Source organism: Osmerus mordax, chromosome 20 (assembly GCF_038355195.1).
Source record: "Osmerus mordax isolate fOsmMor3 chromosome 20, fOsmMor3.pri, whole genome shotgun sequence".
Lineage (NCBI taxonomy): Eukaryota > Metazoa > Chordata > Actinopteri > Osmeriformes > Osmeridae > Osmerus > Osmerus mordax.
The window spans coordinates 7,000,576-7,017,265 of record NC_090069.1 but is presented as its reverse complement, the minus strand read 5'-3'; the positions used below and the strand labels follow the sequence as shown (position 1 = coordinate 7,017,265).

At 43.0% G+C, this 16,690-nt stretch overlaps 1 protein-coding gene across 3 annotated transcripts in view; it reads right to left on the bottom strand.

Annotated features, from left to right (window-relative positions):
- Window positions 1–16,690, bottom strand: part of chd1 (chromodomain helicase DNA binding protein 1) — a 52,235-nt gene that overhangs the window by 13,069 nt on the left and 22,476 nt on the right. For all 3 annotated transcript variants that reach the window (XR_010879052.1, XM_067258122.1, XM_067258123.1), the window contains exons 11-32: window positions 13,577–13,701; window positions 13,203–13,419; window positions 12,945–13,034; window positions 11,368–11,558; window positions 10,913–11,101; window positions 10,508–10,670; window positions 8,988–9,140; window positions 8,682–8,753; window positions 8,246–8,395; window positions 4,820–4,968; window positions 4,569–4,665; window positions 4,380–4,475; window positions 4,050–4,226; window positions 3,634–3,794; window positions 3,303–3,344; window positions 3,047–3,180; window positions 2,705–2,843; window positions 1,840–1,990; window positions 1,596–1,718; window positions 866–1,003; window positions 415–660; window positions 144–281 (exon numbers count right to left, since the gene is read on the bottom strand). Coding sequence is in view for 2 of the 3 variants with exons in the window: in XM_067258122.1 (XP_067114223.1) it covers window positions 144–281; window positions 415–660; window positions 866–1,003; window positions 1,596–1,718; window positions 1,840–1,990; window positions 2,705–2,843; window positions 3,047–3,180; window positions 3,303–3,344; window positions 3,634–3,794; window positions 4,050–4,226; window positions 4,380–4,475; window positions 4,569–4,665; window positions 4,820–4,968; window positions 8,246–8,395; window positions 8,682–8,753; window positions 8,988–9,140; window positions 10,508–10,670; window positions 10,913–11,101; window positions 11,368–11,558; window positions 12,945–13,034; window positions 13,203–13,419; window positions 13,577–13,701 (3,141 nt within the window). In the remaining variant the exon portion in view is untranslated. The remainder of the gene's footprint in view (window positions 1–143; window positions 282–414; window positions 661–865; window positions 1,004–1,595; window positions 1,719–1,839; window positions 1,991–2,704; window positions 2,844–3,046; window positions 3,181–3,302; window positions 3,345–3,633; window positions 3,795–4,049; window positions 4,227–4,379; window positions 4,476–4,568; window positions 4,666–4,819; window positions 4,969–8,245; window positions 8,396–8,681; window positions 8,754–8,987; window positions 9,141–10,507; window positions 10,671–10,912; window positions 11,102–11,367; window positions 11,559–12,944; window positions 13,035–13,202; window positions 13,420–13,576; window positions 13,702–16,690) is intronic.

The window sequence follows — 16,690 nt, the reverse complement described above, 5'->3', positions numbered from 1 at the left end:
CATGATCATCACCCTATGAATCCCATATAATTTAATACTTTCTTCCATGAAACTAATCAACAAGAACAACAAGCTTTTCAGTGTCAATGCAAAGACAAATGTTCAAGGATTAGAGGCCAACTGAGAACCTTTGAAGGACCTACCACACTGAAGGTCTTCTGGTCAAGTTCCTCAGATTCCTCTGTGATGGGCACAGTCTCCCCCCCCCCAGCAGTGATGTGGACAGGAGTGTCTGAGGATTTCTTGGCCTTCTCTCGTACCTCCGCTTTTACCTCACTCAGCTGCAGGGAAAGGCAAAGGAAGGATTACATAAGAACAGCTAAATGGACATGTTTAAATAGAACAAAGTATTTAAACCCGGATAAAAAGTGACCATTTGTTAACATTTCTCAACCATCTTCCCTTTTCACTGACCTCTTCCTGTATATTTACAGTCTCCACAGGCTTGATATCTTTTTTCTCTTTTAACTCCTTTTTCTCTTTTACATCCCGGTTCTCCTCTTTTTTCTCCTTTTTCACCTCTTTCTTGTTCTCCCTTTCTTTGGGCTCCTTCTCCTCTAGCGGTGAAGGCACGTCCTCTGCCTCGGGCTCCTCTTCCTGCTTCACCACCACTCGTTCGGCCCTGCCCCTTCTAGGTGGTGGCTTTACAGGGACCACCTCCTAGGATGGGACAGAAGAAAATAATTACGCATATTAAAACATTCATTTTAAGCCTATTGGTGAAAGCAGCTGACCTGCTGGCATTCAACATGCATAGGAGGCAGGAAGAGAAACAACCTAGGTGTAAAGGACACAGGTCTGTATAGGTTCCCTTTTGTTGTATTCATTGAAGAGACGGGCAACATGTTTTAAAGTTTTCAAATACCTTCTCCTCTATCTCCTCGTCCTCAGAGGTCTTGTCCGTAGGGGGTTCTGAGGATGGGCTCTTCACCACTTGGTCCACCTTGGCCGGTTTCACAGCTTTGTTTTTCTTATTCCTGGGTTTCCTCTTCCGCGAGTTTGCCTGCAATACAAACATGACATGACAAGGGAGTCAGTTGGCTGAGAGGTTAGGGAGTCGGGCTAGTAATCCGAAGGTTGCCAGTTCGATTCCCGGTCATGCCAACTGACGTTGTGTCCTTGGGCAAGGCACTTCACCCTACTTGCCTCGGGGGAATGTCCCTGTACTTACTGTAAGTCGCTCTGGATAAGAGCGTCTGCTAAATGACTAAATGTAAATGTAAACAATTTCAGAAACTTTGAGTGAATTGTCTTTCTTTTGCTTAAAGCCATTAGAACAGAGCTACTGGATTGTAAATGTCCAGGCTACATTAAGTTTAGATTTCTGAAAGAGATTTGTGTAGAAATAACTATTTTGCTAAATTACCATAATACAACAAAAGTAGGTATTATAGCTATGTCAACTCTGCTAATATAACTTCAAAAAGGCAGAGCATCGCATTGTTCACAACCAGACAAACGTGTGACAGTGTTTATTTTGCGAGGGTAAAGTGTTTACTTTGCCTGTGTTAACTTTTCAACTGCAGTCTCTTGTCCAAAATTTGAATGTTCAAGTGTAGTCTAAAAAGGTATAAAAATCCAACAGCCAAACTCACCGTCCCCGCTTGCCTCTGCGCCTCTTTTTTGGCCAGGTCCTTGCTCAGTAATTTGATGAGGTAGTCGGCTCTTGTCTGCAGTTGTTTGGCCTGAGGCTTCTTATCTGGGTCGTCTGGTAAGAGCTGATTGACACGAATACGCCAAATAAACTAGCACCCACAACAAGAAATCTTTCCCCAATAATCCCATGTTTTCCTTCATAGAAAAACTAAGTAAGACAAAGGAACAATAATTTGGACTGACCTTGTGTGTCAGGTTGAGGTCGGGGTCCATCTTGATCATTTCCCAGCTGCCATACCCGTACTCGTAGATTCCAATAAGGAGGCTTGAGTCGTCGTCCTTCCCCCAATCTATGTCAAAGTGTGCTGCCTTTGAGTGGCATGGAATTGTGTATCTGTGGCGAAAAAAAGGTTTGTCAAATAAATAGGCAGTTTATATCACATTCTGCCAGCTGGCTATACTTAATAATAAATAAAGTGTAATATAAAGTGATAATTGATAATAGCAATAAAGTGATAATTATCAAGGTTCTCACTTTTTTCTAGAGATCCTTTTCCAGGATCTTTTAATTGTGGAAATTTGATTTAAAAGATGTGCTGTCTGTGGCTATAACTGATCTATTAAATCATCTTTTCTTACATGCTTACAAACTATGACAAATTAATATTTGTGCTACTATTGGGCAACCATGTGACATGACTTGTTCACAATGTTTCCACAACATAACCGAGAGCAGCCTCAAAATACTTTCATCCATAAACTACCATGTGAACGTTAATATGATCCTGAACAGCCTTTTCAGATTGCCAAGTTATCCATTTTGGGGATCTCTGATAAAGGAAAACAGGAGAATGTTGTAAAAGAATTCCAGGATATTTTACTTTTTCCATGTGTTTTCAATTACTAGAAAATTTGTCAACTGTTTTCCAGGATCCGTGGGAACCTTAATTATGTAGGCTGGTGAGTTGGACAAGAATACAGCCTCTAAAAGGTTTTGTATTTTGTTACATTAAATTTTAATTGTGAACTGTACATGACACACTCCCGAGAAAACAGACATAAAGAGCGGTGAGAGGAGCATTTGACTCAAACCAGCTAGTGGCTCTACCTTTTCCTTTCCTCTGGGTCAGCGGGAATGGCCTTGTGGAGCGGCGCCAGCTCCTCCTCATGGGAGATGACCAGCTTGGCGTTCACCTGGACGCCGGAAATTCGGAACGTGGGTCCTTTCACTTTGCCTCTCCTACCACCTGGTGGCAAGAACAGAGAATAGAATAGGGGTTTTACCTACTGGTATCTAATTGTACCATTATTAAGCAGTCTCTCACTATTGAAACAGCAGTAAGGAGCTGCTGGCTGAAGATGTGTATTTTCATGGCTGTCTGGAGAATGTATAAATGTATGAGTAGTTCTGATACTACTAGTTAGTAGAGAATGAAGACTTGTGTCCTACCTGAGGTTTTCTCCGGTCCACAGGGGTTCTCCCTGAGGGTCTTCAGACAGCCATTATGAACAGTCTCCGCCAGGCGCTTCAGGTCATACTCCGACTTGTCTACCAACTCTGCATCTCGGGCGATAGCATCCAACCTGAGAGAAGAAAGGGGGAGTAGACAGAGGACAGTTCATTCGAGACCATTCAGAGGAGATGACACATTCAAACTGCCACATTCAATCCATTTCCATCCAGGACATTTTTTGTAATTCCTTACCTTTCCAATGGTCCACCAAACTTCTTGTAGCTTTTGATAAATCTGTAAAAAAAAAAAAGTGCATTGACAAATTAGGTGCCAGGTCAGGCGGCTGAGCGGTTAGGGAATTGGGCTATGAATCCAAAGGTTGCTGGTTCGATTCACGGCCGTGCAAAATGACGTGTCCTTGGGCAAGGCACTTCACCCTACTTGCCCTCGGGGGAATGTCCCTGTACTTACTGTAAGTCGCTCTGGATAAGAGCATCTGATAAATGACTAAAATTACTAAATGTACTCATTACAAATTAATACCCCCCAAATTCTGTAGAGAAAAAACTGGTGTGGAGGTAACCTTCGGATTTCGGCATCGCTGAAGCCCTTGATGTTCTCGCGCGGGATGGTCCGTGGTCGCCCTCTCTTTTTGGGCCTCTTGCGATCTGACACAGAATCGCTGTCCGACCCGGAGTACCTCCGGTTCCTGCTCCTCCGACCTTCGTTGCCGTTAAAGCTGATCTGTGACCACAGAGTAACAAAATAATCAACCGTGACTGATTTGCGGGGAATGAAATTATTTTATAGGTGCATTCTTTGAAATGGTTAACATGGGGCAGTCATTGAAATTAAATTAGATTTATGACTATTCACCAGGAAGAATACACTTAAAGGTTTTTGGGGGAGCTCTTGTAACACTGGACCACTCTTATTTTTTTGAGTGCATGTCCACATTTCCAGAGTGTGTGAGTGAGTAAAGACACATCATTCCCTTACCTGTTTGGCACAGTTCCTCATGCGTGGCAGCAGGTAGATCTCCTGCAGCTCCTTCTGCCTCTCCTCCTCCTCCATCCTCCTCCGCTGTTCCTCAGGGATGATGTCATCCCAGCCCCGTGGATTTCGATCAGAGTCCATCTCGATTCCATCCTCCTCCATTACAGTGAAGTTAGCAACCTGAGAAAGTGTTTGTGAGAAAGATATACAGAGATGAATAAATATGAGTCTTTAATTTAGGTCATACACAGGGCACTGTTGGTCTGGACAAATATCTCCTTTTACACATTTTAAGAATGGAGGAAGAGATTGTTGAGAGATGGAGATGGGTACCTTGAACTGAGAGAGCAGCTCTTCGCCCACTGTAGAGGGGCCTGGGTCGTTCTCTCGAGTCTCTGCTCTTTTTAGAATCTCGTCGATGTCCATCTCCTGTAGGTGGATGGGTAGATACGAGCAATGAGTTAAATATGTATTGTCAAATAGCACAAATGCTAAAGAGATGTGTACATTGATTTCACAAACCTGAGGTTCCTGCTCCTCTCCTTCTTGCTCCTTGAAAAGCTCTTCAGCACCAAACTTTAAGATAGCAGACAGCTCTTCCTTGTTGAATGGAGTGGAACTACAAGAGGGAAAATGCCAACGGTTAGATGATGAGTCTGTTTGTAAAAAAGTGCGTACGTGTGAACAGCGCTTATTGAACAAATTAATGTATGTTTGTATTGGCAAGAGTGAAAAAGGAGGATTAATGATAGTGCATGTATGCGCTGTCTTACCTTGAAGGTGCTGCGCCAGTGTGAAGGACAGTCTTTCCTGTAGTGTCCATCCTCTGGATGACCAGGTGGTCCAACACCATTTTCTTTTTGGCCCTCTCTATGATCTCCTCCTCCACCGAGCTCTTTGTCACCAGACGATAGATATTCACCTGGAGGCCGCACAGGTGCACAACCAAGTTAAACTCTGAAGGATACCACACTGGCACTTAACACTAGAAGTGCCAAGCAGGGCTCATTTGACCCCAGTGACAATTTGTTTTATTCTCAAATTCCAGGACAATGTTTTCTTGACTTTTCCTAGATGTGTGTTTTATCACGTAGTATTTTTACAAATACTACGGGGAAATCTCATTTAAGGCTATTTTGCTCATGCTTTGTTTTAATTGCGCATTCTGCAATCTTTTCCCCTGCCATTCAAGGACGCAATTTGCCTTTCCATCAGCAGATGTCAAAAGGGTTTCCTTGCACAATTCTGTCATTCAGACAAAGGTTATATAGCCTAAATAAGATATGTCTAGAACATTTTTTATAGTTTATATATAGTCTATAATTAAGAGCAAAATTATGACAAAAATGAATGTGAATTCTATGAAGTGCATTAGCTTCACATGGGCGTTTGTGTGTTGACTGGTAAGCACAATTCTTATGTCATGACATAGCAGGAACAATAATTTTAGTAATCGTAAAATGCAAGTATGTTTTGTAAAGCGGATAAACATAACTAATAAATGCATTTTGCAAATTCAGACATAAGCGAAACAAATCAAATTATATAACTGATCATTTCCAACTATTTCTCTATATGGTAGGCTAAACCATTTATTAATACAATAAGGTAGGCCTAATAAAAGGATATGACAGCATGGGCGAGAGCTGTTAGGATCATATGATCAACAATAGTGTAACATTAAGGCTTGAAGTGTTCTTGAAGGCTTATAATTTATAATTAGACACAGAAAGACTACAGGGCTCCGTGACTCCCCGATTTGGCCAGCCACACCGTCTCCACTCTCTTTGCACACGACTTCCTCCTTCACAATCAAAGTCCCCCTTTTCAAATTCCCACCTAACATTATAACAGTCCACTAAATAAAATATTTTACAACAGCATTTCTGAAATATCAAGAGGTATAAATGCGTGAGTGAGCATTTTACAACCTCTGAATGCCCATATTTTGTACAAAGTACGTGAATAATACAATAAGCTAAATTAAATTTATTATTGGGCTGTAAGTAGGCCTATCAGAATGGAATGTTGGCTAACTGGATTTGAGTAAGCTAGACAACATTGAAAAAACCTGTTGAGGCCAAATCCGTTGATACACTATGCGATCGCTCATTAGGGGGGGGGGGGGGGGGGGGGGGAGATATCGTACCTTTCAAACAACCTGAAAGATGCCTTTACAGATATCCTGTGCAATACCTGATTAGCCTGTTTATTGTATTTAGTCCATAGATGTAAAGGGAACAAAACGTAGGCTATTCCAAATTGTCTGTTAGGCTAGTTGTTTGTAGTAGATAGGCCACCTACTTGATTTATCAAATGCAACTTTAGTTTTATATGCGCTACTGCCTTTGCCCGCCATCCACACTTGAAACTGAAGTCCCAAATGTTACAGTAATAGCCTACATAAAACCAAAATACACATTCTCAACCAGTATGATATTATCCATTGCCTGTTAAAGGCTACACTGCCTGTCTTGTCATTTCGAAAGTTGTTAAATTAGGCTAAGCATCAACATGTAGGCTAACATCAAATAAGTCTATAGCCTAGAATTTCCAAACAAATGACATTCATTTTTGCAATACTTGGACGTGTCAAGAAAATAAATGAAGAACATTACTTGTTTTGCCAGTATAACTGGATCTAATTAGACCCGTTTGACATCCTTGAGCCAATAAATTACATTACAGCTAGAAGGCATGCATCATGTCAGGGGTAAAAAAGGTGAGAAGAATACGGCGAACCCCCGATCCTCTACGGGGGTCCGGGGGCATGCTCCCCCGGAAGGAAATGTATTACATTTTAAAGTTAATCTGGTGCACTTCGAGAGCAAAACCTTAAGCTTGCTTTCCGACGGGCATTTCGTTTGGCAGTGTTCAACTTCAGTTCAGTTGTCGACGGACTGCTAAGTGTTGCAAACTTTGTCAAAAGCCCCTGATTGCACGAATCACGTAGGTAACCCATTTCAGTTTCCTAAAGGTGAGGAGTTTGCATGCCTGAGCTAGACAACAAACTCTCTAATGAACTAATAGTGCATGAAGCGCCATCTAGAGACCATTACGTGTCAGTAACAACGTCCCTGTCGGAAGACTCAGTCATTTGACCCCTAACCGTGCTTCTAGTAAGCACTCTGCGCTTCTAGTGTTAAGAGATCAGTTCATGAGAATGGACTTTTGCTGGAGAGATTACATATGAAAAGTAGCTTTCAATGGTTATGGAACATTTGATTAAACTTCCAAATCTTTGAACTATTTTGGATGCAATGCTTTTTACTTTGCAGTCACATGTTGTGAATATGTAAATACTAGTGGTGGGCCGTTATCGGCGTTAACGCGCGTTATCGCGCTGCGACTTATCGGCGATAATCTATTCTCAAAGTTGTGTTTGGAGCTGGGTCTATACTACGCAAGCTATGATGACTTTCACCTTGATATTTTAGCGGGGATGTATACCTAGCCGAATTGCACTGTAGGGGGCGAGAACGAGTCTTCGAACCTGTGTGTATGCCTTGTGTATGAAATTATCACATCAAACGTGACGTGCTAACATGGATGCAGCTATGAAGCCGCCTGGTTTGCTTTAGGGAAAATGTATTTTTAAGAAGCTTCCCAATGGAAACCTCGACAACACTAAGGTTGTTTGCACCTTGTGCTATGCAGAATTAGTTTACTGTAGGAGTTCTTCCGGTCTCAAATACCACCTAAACGCAAAGCATCCCTTAGCTAATGCGGAAGATGCCGGGCCAAGCACTGATGTAGCGCAGGGGAAGAGTTGTCGTCAAACTACGATGTTTGAGTGCAACCGAGGCAAGCCCGTCAGCACAGCTCTATCAGCCAAGCTAACTAATCTAATAAACAGTTAATAAACACAAGTACATCTTATTGAACATAATTTATTTTCATCACCAATTATCATAGTAGAACAGCTTTCTCAAGCAGTTTGTGATGCATTTTGGAAACAGGAGATGAGCTCCTGGTCTAATGCGCCACCTGGCTTGAGAAACCCGTTCTCAAAGACTCACTTTTAGTCATTATTTGGGTAGCACACATATTCTGAATGTCTACAGCGGAATTCAAATGAACCATTTTAATCTAGATGAATCTATATTAACGCCAAGATTACAGTGAGATTAATCTATATATTAAAAAAAAATCTATGCCCACCACTAGTAAATACATAACTGGGCAAGTGGTCATATTACCTGTCTCTTCTGGCCAATCCTGTGAGCCCTGGCCTGTGCCTGCAGATCGTTCTGGGGGTTCCAGTCAGAATCGAAAATAACTACTGTGTCGGCAGATGCCAAGTTGATGCCAAGGCCTCCCGCTCGAGTTGACAACAGGAAGCAGAAGTCCTTAAAGACGAAGCAGCATGGTTACATTTACATTTAGTTATTTAGCAGGCGCTCTTATCCAGAGAGACTTACAGTAAGTACAGGGACATTCCCCCCGAGGCAAGTAGGGTGAAGTGCCCAAGGACACAACGTCATTTGCACGGCCAGGAATCGAACCAACAACCTTCTGATTAATTGCCCGACTCCCTAACCACTCAGCCATCTGACCACATGGTTAATTATGTTTTTGTTTCATGATTCAACCATTGGTCCACAGAGGAATTGAAAACATGCAGCTAACACCTACCTCAGAGCCTTCTGCATTGAAATGGTCCAAAGCCTGTTTTCTCATTTCTCCCTTGATGGAGCCGTCCAATCTCTACACCACAGTAAAATACATTCATAACTAAATAAATAAAAACATTCTAAGGTCCAGTAAATACCAATGTTGGTAGATGTAACATATGACTTGTTACTTTAAGTAAATACATGTGCATCGTAAGTTAAGAAACTAGATTGAGATAATAAGCGTCATTTTGGACATAACATTCGAGAGAGGGTGGGAATTGGAGTCTGCCTGTGGAATTGTGGGTAGTGTAGTGTGGACAATGACCTGGAAGAGGAACTGGCGGCTCTTCAGGTATTCGGCCAGGATGTCCAGCATCCGGACCATCTGGGAGAAGATGAGGACGCGGTGGCCACGCTCTCTCAGACGCAGCAGCAGCTTGTCCAGCAGCAGCAACTTCCCACTGCTACGGATGAGGTGCTGTAAAAGAGGGATAGCAAGGGAAGAGTTTGAAATCGATTCCTTATCGATTCTCTTATCGATGTTCCCCTCTACAGCCATAGGTCTGTGCGTCCTGCACCCCCCCACACACACACTCGTTCTAAACAAATTTCTCAAACTGGCTTTGACTGGCTCTGAAATGAGCTAATACCTACCACCTCTAGGCCTCTTCAGGCCTCTGTTTTTAAAACAAAATCTAGTCGGAGATAGAAACTTTCAGTTTCCTTGTGTTCAAGCTTCTATTACTCAACACCAGTAGGATTTACAGGGGTCCTAACAACAGGGGAAATAACTTCAGTGTCACCTTTCAAAAGAGACCATTTACATGCATGTACTCCAAATGGTTCAACAACAGCTTTCAATGTACTTTGGGTATGTTGTTTAGGCGTTTTCAGGCACATTTAACAGGACTATTAAAAGGTTAAACAATTAAAATGCTAAGTTTAATAATGATTAAAAATCGATATGTTCAGTTTAATAATGCGACACGCGAACGTTTGCTGATAACACACGCCGCCCCGATAACGTGAAATGATCAATAAGATCAATACTAATGGGAGACGAATGCCGGAGCTAAAATGTATGCTTCAAACGACGGGACAGAAGATAACTAGATCGACTACACACAATAAAGGCAAATTTCTTCACACAGTAACAAGTGGTTGTGATCACTTTTGAGCAGTTTAGCTCTACCTTAGATAGTTAGAGATGAAGCGCGAATGTTAGCTGCGCTGCTGCATGCATCGAACATATGACGTTCCAGTAACTTCATTCCATAATGTGTGTTCAAATGCTTCTTCGTATTTCCTCCCTTCGACGAAATAGACTTTTTACACGCGTTACAAGTGGCGTTGTTGTCATTTTGTCGTGTGAAATACAACCAAACTTTAGAACGCTATTCTTCCTAGTTGCCATGTTTGCTGCAGTCTGTCTATGCGCAAACTGTTATAGTTTACAGACATTCGCGTGTCCCATTATTAAACTGAGCATATATATTTTTTATCCATTATTAAACTTAGCATTTTAATAGTTTAACGGCACAGAGAATCGTTAACAGAATCGTTAAGAAATTTTGCTAACGATTCCAAGGAATCGATCCACTGGGAACCAGTTCTAAACAACAACCGGTTCTCGATACCCATCCCTATTCATGACAGCTTGCGTTCGCAGATTTCTTGGAGGACCCCCCCCCCCCCCCCCCCCCCCCCCCTCAAAAACAGCAAATTTCGCCAAAAGGTGACAAGTTTGCACCCCTGATAGCACCGTTTCTAAAAAGCTAGTATCTCGGTACGGTACCAGTATCGACGCACACGCACACACGCATTACACACACGCATTACACACACCTGTAAAGCCTCAGCTTTGTTGTAGCACTCATTGTCCTCTGGGGGCTTAATGAGGTAGCAGTGATTGCAACACTTCTTAAGTTCCATCATGATGTTGAGAAAGCCAGAAGTGCTGCCCTTGGTGCCTTTACTGAGGGCCTTGTAGTTCCTCGTCAAGATCCACCTGGTAGGACAAACACACACACAAACAAACAAAACCAGGTTAGAAGTGAGGATAAGGAAAATGGGGTCTTCCCATTTAGTAGATAAGCAACAGTGTTCTTTGTAAATGTTAAGAACAGAGTGCATTCAGGTCTTTGTTCCCATCAAAACTGTGCCTATCTGCTCAGTAGAGCAGAACAATTATTTCAGCATACCATAGTTTCTAGATCAATAGTGTTTTTTATTTAGCAGTGGTATTCTTACTTGTAGTATTGTTTCTGGATGGCGCTCATTTCCACTCGGAGGATCTGCTCCACCTTAGCAGGGAGAGACTTCTCCACATCCTTCTTGACTCGCCGCAGCAAGAAGGGCTCAAGCTCCTTATGCAGACTGGTATAGCCCGAGTCCCTGCCTTTCCCATGCTCTTCCTCAAACAGCTCCCATGAGTGGAACCTGGGCACACACATGAAGAAACGATCATGCACACAACATGAGCATGCAGTGCCAGCAACTTCGAAAGAGACACGCACAGGCAGACGTGCACATGGGCAAGTGTAGACATCCACACACAAGCATACTGGGACAAGATGTCATCTGACCTCTACAAAGGATCAGAAACCTACTTAGGAACAGGGACAGCCCACCGAACCAAGCAGCTAGATAAGACTATAAATATGGCATGCCCCTCAAACACACATGCACAAAAACACATGACCTACTTCTCTGGCATAATGAAGTGCAGCAAGGACCAGAGCTCTTTGAGAGAGTTCTGCAGCGGTGTTCCTGTGATCAGAAGCCGGTGGTTGGACTTGAAGTCAATCATGGTCTTGTAAAGGAGAGAGTCATCGTTCTTTAGACGGTGGGCCTCGTCCACTCCAATAAAGGCCCAGTTCACGTTACCCAGGAATGACTGTAGGCAAACAAATAAATATTATATTAGGCAGTGTAAACCGGAATATATTTTGAGAATATAGATGCGTGACACTACAGATGCAGTACATTTTTTAAGTAACTAAAGTTGAAACTTTTACATACAAAAGAAGCTCAATTATTAAAAGGGGAGCTCACTTAAAATCCATTCCCTCAATCCATTTCCTCAATCCACCATGCATTAGGGTTGGGTACCAGAATCCGGTGCTAATATGGCATTATTATTAGAAATAATTATTTTTATTTGAAATATAAATTTTGTTCTTCAAACTTTGCTTCCGTCAAATAATGCTCCATTTGCAGCAATTACAACATTGCAGACCTTTGGCATTCTAATTCTAATCCTTCTAATCATCCATTAGTCTTCTAAGGCAATTAGCAAACACAATGTACTATTCGAACACATACAGTAATAGTTGCTGGAAATGGGCCTCTATACACCTATGTAGATATTTCATTAAAAACCAGACATTTCCACTTAGAATAGTCATTTACCACATTAACAATGTATAGTCATTTACCACATTAACAATGTATAGTGTATTTCTGATTAATTTAACGTTATATTCATTGAAAAAAAAAGGTGCTTTTCTTTGAAAAATAAGGACATTTTTAAGTGACCCCAAACTTTTGAACGGTAGTGTATATGACCATGATGTACAGGACCCAATCAGAACGCAGATTTCAGTGCCTCATTTCGATGCCACTTAAATGCATGAGCTGACGATTGAAATATTTGCCCTCAGGTGCTCCGAAACAGATGTAAGAAGCATCATCACCTCACATGATAGCTAGTTAAATTATACTGCATTCATCTGGTGTCAGAATAATCTGGGCAAAAATTCCAGACTGAGAAAATTCACATGAATGCAAGTCGGAACAACAACACGTAAAGTTGAATAACATGGCAGACAACAGTGACATTTCTTTCCAATTAAAAAAATCTGTTATTTAATGTCATCCACCGTTGTTTTGTGGCTCTTTTTATTTTTTTATCGGTTCAGCACCAGAACCATTTTAAAAGTATCGTAAAAACCCATATGATACCCAACCTTTTTTTTTTTCTGTTTAACATAGCAAAAAAAGTTTTTCATTGTAGAGCTGCGTGCAGCGCATTGATGCACTCAGCCCCTTCTAGTCCCGCTTGCGTTCTGTCTCTCTCACAACAACGGACCAGTCTGTGAATAAATGTGAGGGACCAACAGCTTTTTTGCACGCTTCTATTACTTGTTGAAAACCCTATCTACACTCATCTAACCGATACTAGGACATAGCTATGGCTGAGCACCTAATTTTGACCAATTCTGGCTACGCCCCTGCCTACCGTCACAAATATAATCATATTCTGTGGGAAACATGACCTTACCTTGTCTTTCAAGAGAATTTCATATGTTGTGAGAAGGATGTTTAGCTTCAGTCTCTTGTTCTGGACGTGCATCCATTCATGTGTTCTGATCTAATAGGGTATGAAAGAGTACAGGTATAGTGTCTACACCTCTCAAGTCCCATTATCAAGCTCCCTTAAGGTGACCAACAATTATACACAACAAAAAGGAAAAAATACTCAAACAAAACAATTACTAGCAAACACAAAAATAAACTAAACATGAGGGTTGTTCCATACCATGCCTCTGCTGCGAATGTCACCCAGGTAGACAACAATGTTCATGAGGGGGGCCCAGAGCTGCACCTCTCTCTGCCAGGACGTGAGAGTGGACAGGGGCACCACCAGCAGAAACGGCCCATATAGTTGGTGCTCATGAAACAGGTAGTTAAGAAAGCTGATGGTCTGGATGGTCTTGCCCAGGCCCATCTCGTCAGCCAGGATACAGCTGTTCCCTCTGGAGGGAGGAAGAGAACAGGAATACAAACTTCTATTAACCTTTTTGAGGCTTTCAAACTGGATGTTTAATCAATTGTCAGCAGTTGAAATAGCTGTTTAAAATATTTAGAAAAACTATACAAAGGAAAGGAAAAACAAGGAGGAGAGGGACGTACTTGCACCAGGAGTGGGCCATCCAATTTAAGCTGTCTAGCTGGTAATCTCGGAGCTCAAGTCCATCACCTCCGATGTAAGACGGCTGTTTCTTCATGGGTACAAACCTGGGTCTCTGCTTCAGCACCTGTGGAAAGGACAGATTACAGGGCGTCACATGACACTGAAAGCATTTTCCAGGTTTAAAATAATTTCTGCCATTGTGGTATAAATGTGTTTGATATGGTTCTCATACAGTTCTGTCCAGAAATATTTGAATGTGACATGATTATCATTTTGGCTCTGTACACCACCACAATGGATTTGAAATTAAACAACTGAGATGCAATTGAAGTGCAGACTTTCAGCTTTAATTTAAGGGGTTGAACAAAAATATTTTATGAAACATTTTGGAATTGCAACCCATTTTTATACAGTCCCCTTATTCCAGGGGCTCAAGTGGAATTTGACAAATGAATATAATCATAAATAAAAATTTTAATAATTTGTCAAGAAACCTTTGCAGGCAATGACTGTTTGAAGGCTGGAATCCATGGACATCACCAAACATTGGGTTTCCTCCTTTGTGATGCTTTGCCAGGCCTTTACTGCAACTGTCTTCAGTTGTTTGTGGGTCTTAAATGCCTTAAGTTCTGTCTTCAGCAAGTGAAATGCATGCTCGATCGGGTTGAGATCAGGTGATTGATTTGGCCAATGCAGAATATTGCACCTTTTTGCCTTAAACTCCTTGGTTGCTTTCGCAGTATGTTTTGGGTTATTGTCCATCTGTCAAGTGAAGCGCTGTCCAATCAACTTTGCTGAATTGGTCTGAATCTGGGCAGACAATATATCCTTATACACTTTAGAATTCATCCGGCTGATTCCGTCTTCTGTCACATCAAAAAACACTAGTGTCTCAGTGCCATTGGAAGCCATGCCTTCCCATGCCATCAAACTAGAGCTGACCGATAAAGGATTTTTAAGACCGATATCGATACTTATATTTGGTGATTTAAAAATCTGATATATCGGCCGATATATATATATATATAAAAAAATCCAGAAACACGTAACAAAACACTGCCCGACTATGGCTGGATCAGTTGGTTGTAGGGTTTGTGGCGTTCTAAACACAAGTGTTGCCAAAGAGAGCAAATAGTGTCCTGCTGAGGTGCACATCGTCTCGATGTGCACCTCAGCCTCCTCGCCGCATTGACTGCGAGTGATCACGGCTGTTGTTTAACATTGAGTTTAGCTAAACCCTAGTCTCATCGGAAGAACTTAAGGGACAGCAGTTAGATAACTAGTTTACACTGGTCAAAGAATAGCTAGCCAGTGAGTCAGTTTCGGTTTCAGGGTACTCGAGCTGCCTTTTGTTTGATAGTAATTGGGGGCGTGGTATCTGCGCATTAGCATATTTAGCCAATTAGCACTGCAGAGGCAGCCTCGTCTGGCAGCCTCGGTGCACGAAGACTCGGTCGAACAAAGACAGGGAGTCTACCTATGGGAGTCCACCGAGGATGGCCGACAAGGCGGATCACCTCTTCTGATAAGCATCACCCTATTTGAATTCTAATCCACCCAGAACATACTCATAGCTAGCATGTGTTTCTTCAGCATTCCCGTTCATTACACTACTCGTAGACGTAGATATATCACAAAGTATATACGGTCAACTTCTAACCTTCACTAGATCTTCTCCACCTGCCCTCTCTCTTTCTATAGGGCTCGGGAACTGCCAGTCTGCTGTGAACAAGGCAGACTTCATCCCAGCGTTTGCATCTCATGCTTTTCTTCATGCCCTTGCGCTGACAGAGACATGGATCCGCCCTGAGAACACTGCAACTCCAGCTGCTCTCTCCGTCAACCACTCCTTCACTCACTCACCCCGCTCAACCGGGCGGGGTGGTGGGACAGGGTTGCTTCTTTCCCCATATATTAAATACACATCCACACCACTCCCTGTTACTGCCAAATCATTTGAACACCATTATGTGATGCTAACTGATCCTATCAAAGCATGCTTAATTGTTCTTTATCGCCCACCAGGCCCGCTTAGCCGACTTTGTGGAGGAGCTGGACATGCTCCTCAGCGTCCTCCCGGATGATGGAACCCCCCTGATAGTCCTTGGGGACTTCAACATCCACCTCCAAGGAACGCAGGCCGTCGACTTCTTGTCTCTCCTGACCTCCTTCGACCTGATGCTGCTGAGCACACCGGCGACCCACAAGGCAGGCAAACAGCTAGACCTCATCCTGACACGTAACTGTATCACTGACTTAACCTCTGTAACCCTCCTGCCCGTGGCTTACGGATGTTATTCGTGAAGAACGGTCCACCCTTCGGGCAGCTGAGAGGAGATGGCGCAAGTCCAAAGGCCGTCTGGACCTTGATAAGTATCACTCCCTCCTCAAATCCTTCTCTTCTCACATAACTGGTGCTAAAACCCTCTACTTTCTGAACAAAATTAACTCAGTTTCAAACCCCCACAAACTTTTTTCTACCTTCTCCACCCTTCTTAACCCACCTCCCCCACCCCCTCCCTCCACCCTGACAGCAGACGACTTCTCCTCCTCCTTTGAGAAAAAAGTCGCCGACATTAGCAGTCGGTTCCCTAAACCCACCTTTCCTACCCTCTCACCCTCCATGACTGACCCAACTAAATGTCTAAACTGTCAGGTCATCCGTTATCATTCTGCTGGACCATTCTGCTGGACCTTTCTGCAGCGTTTGATACGGTTAACCACCAGATCCTGCTCGCCAGACTTTCTGAGATGGGCATCACTGGCACTGCACTCCAGTGGATCTCATCCTATCTGTCGGGAAGATCCTACCAGGTTTCCTGGGGAGGCAAACTGTCGGGCCCTCGCCAGCTCTCCACTGGTGTCCCACAGGGCTCCGTCCTTGGACCCCTCCTCTTCTCTCTGTACACCACCTCACTTGGACCAATCATCACCTCCCATGGCTTCTCCTACCACTGCTACGCTGACGACACGCAGCTGTACCTGTCGTTCCCCCCGACCGATCCGGGGATCTCAGCTAGGATTGAGGCCTGCCTCACAGACATCTCCGCCTGGATGACCGAGCACCACCTCCAGCTGAACCTCGCCAAAACAGAACTTCTCATCATCCCGGC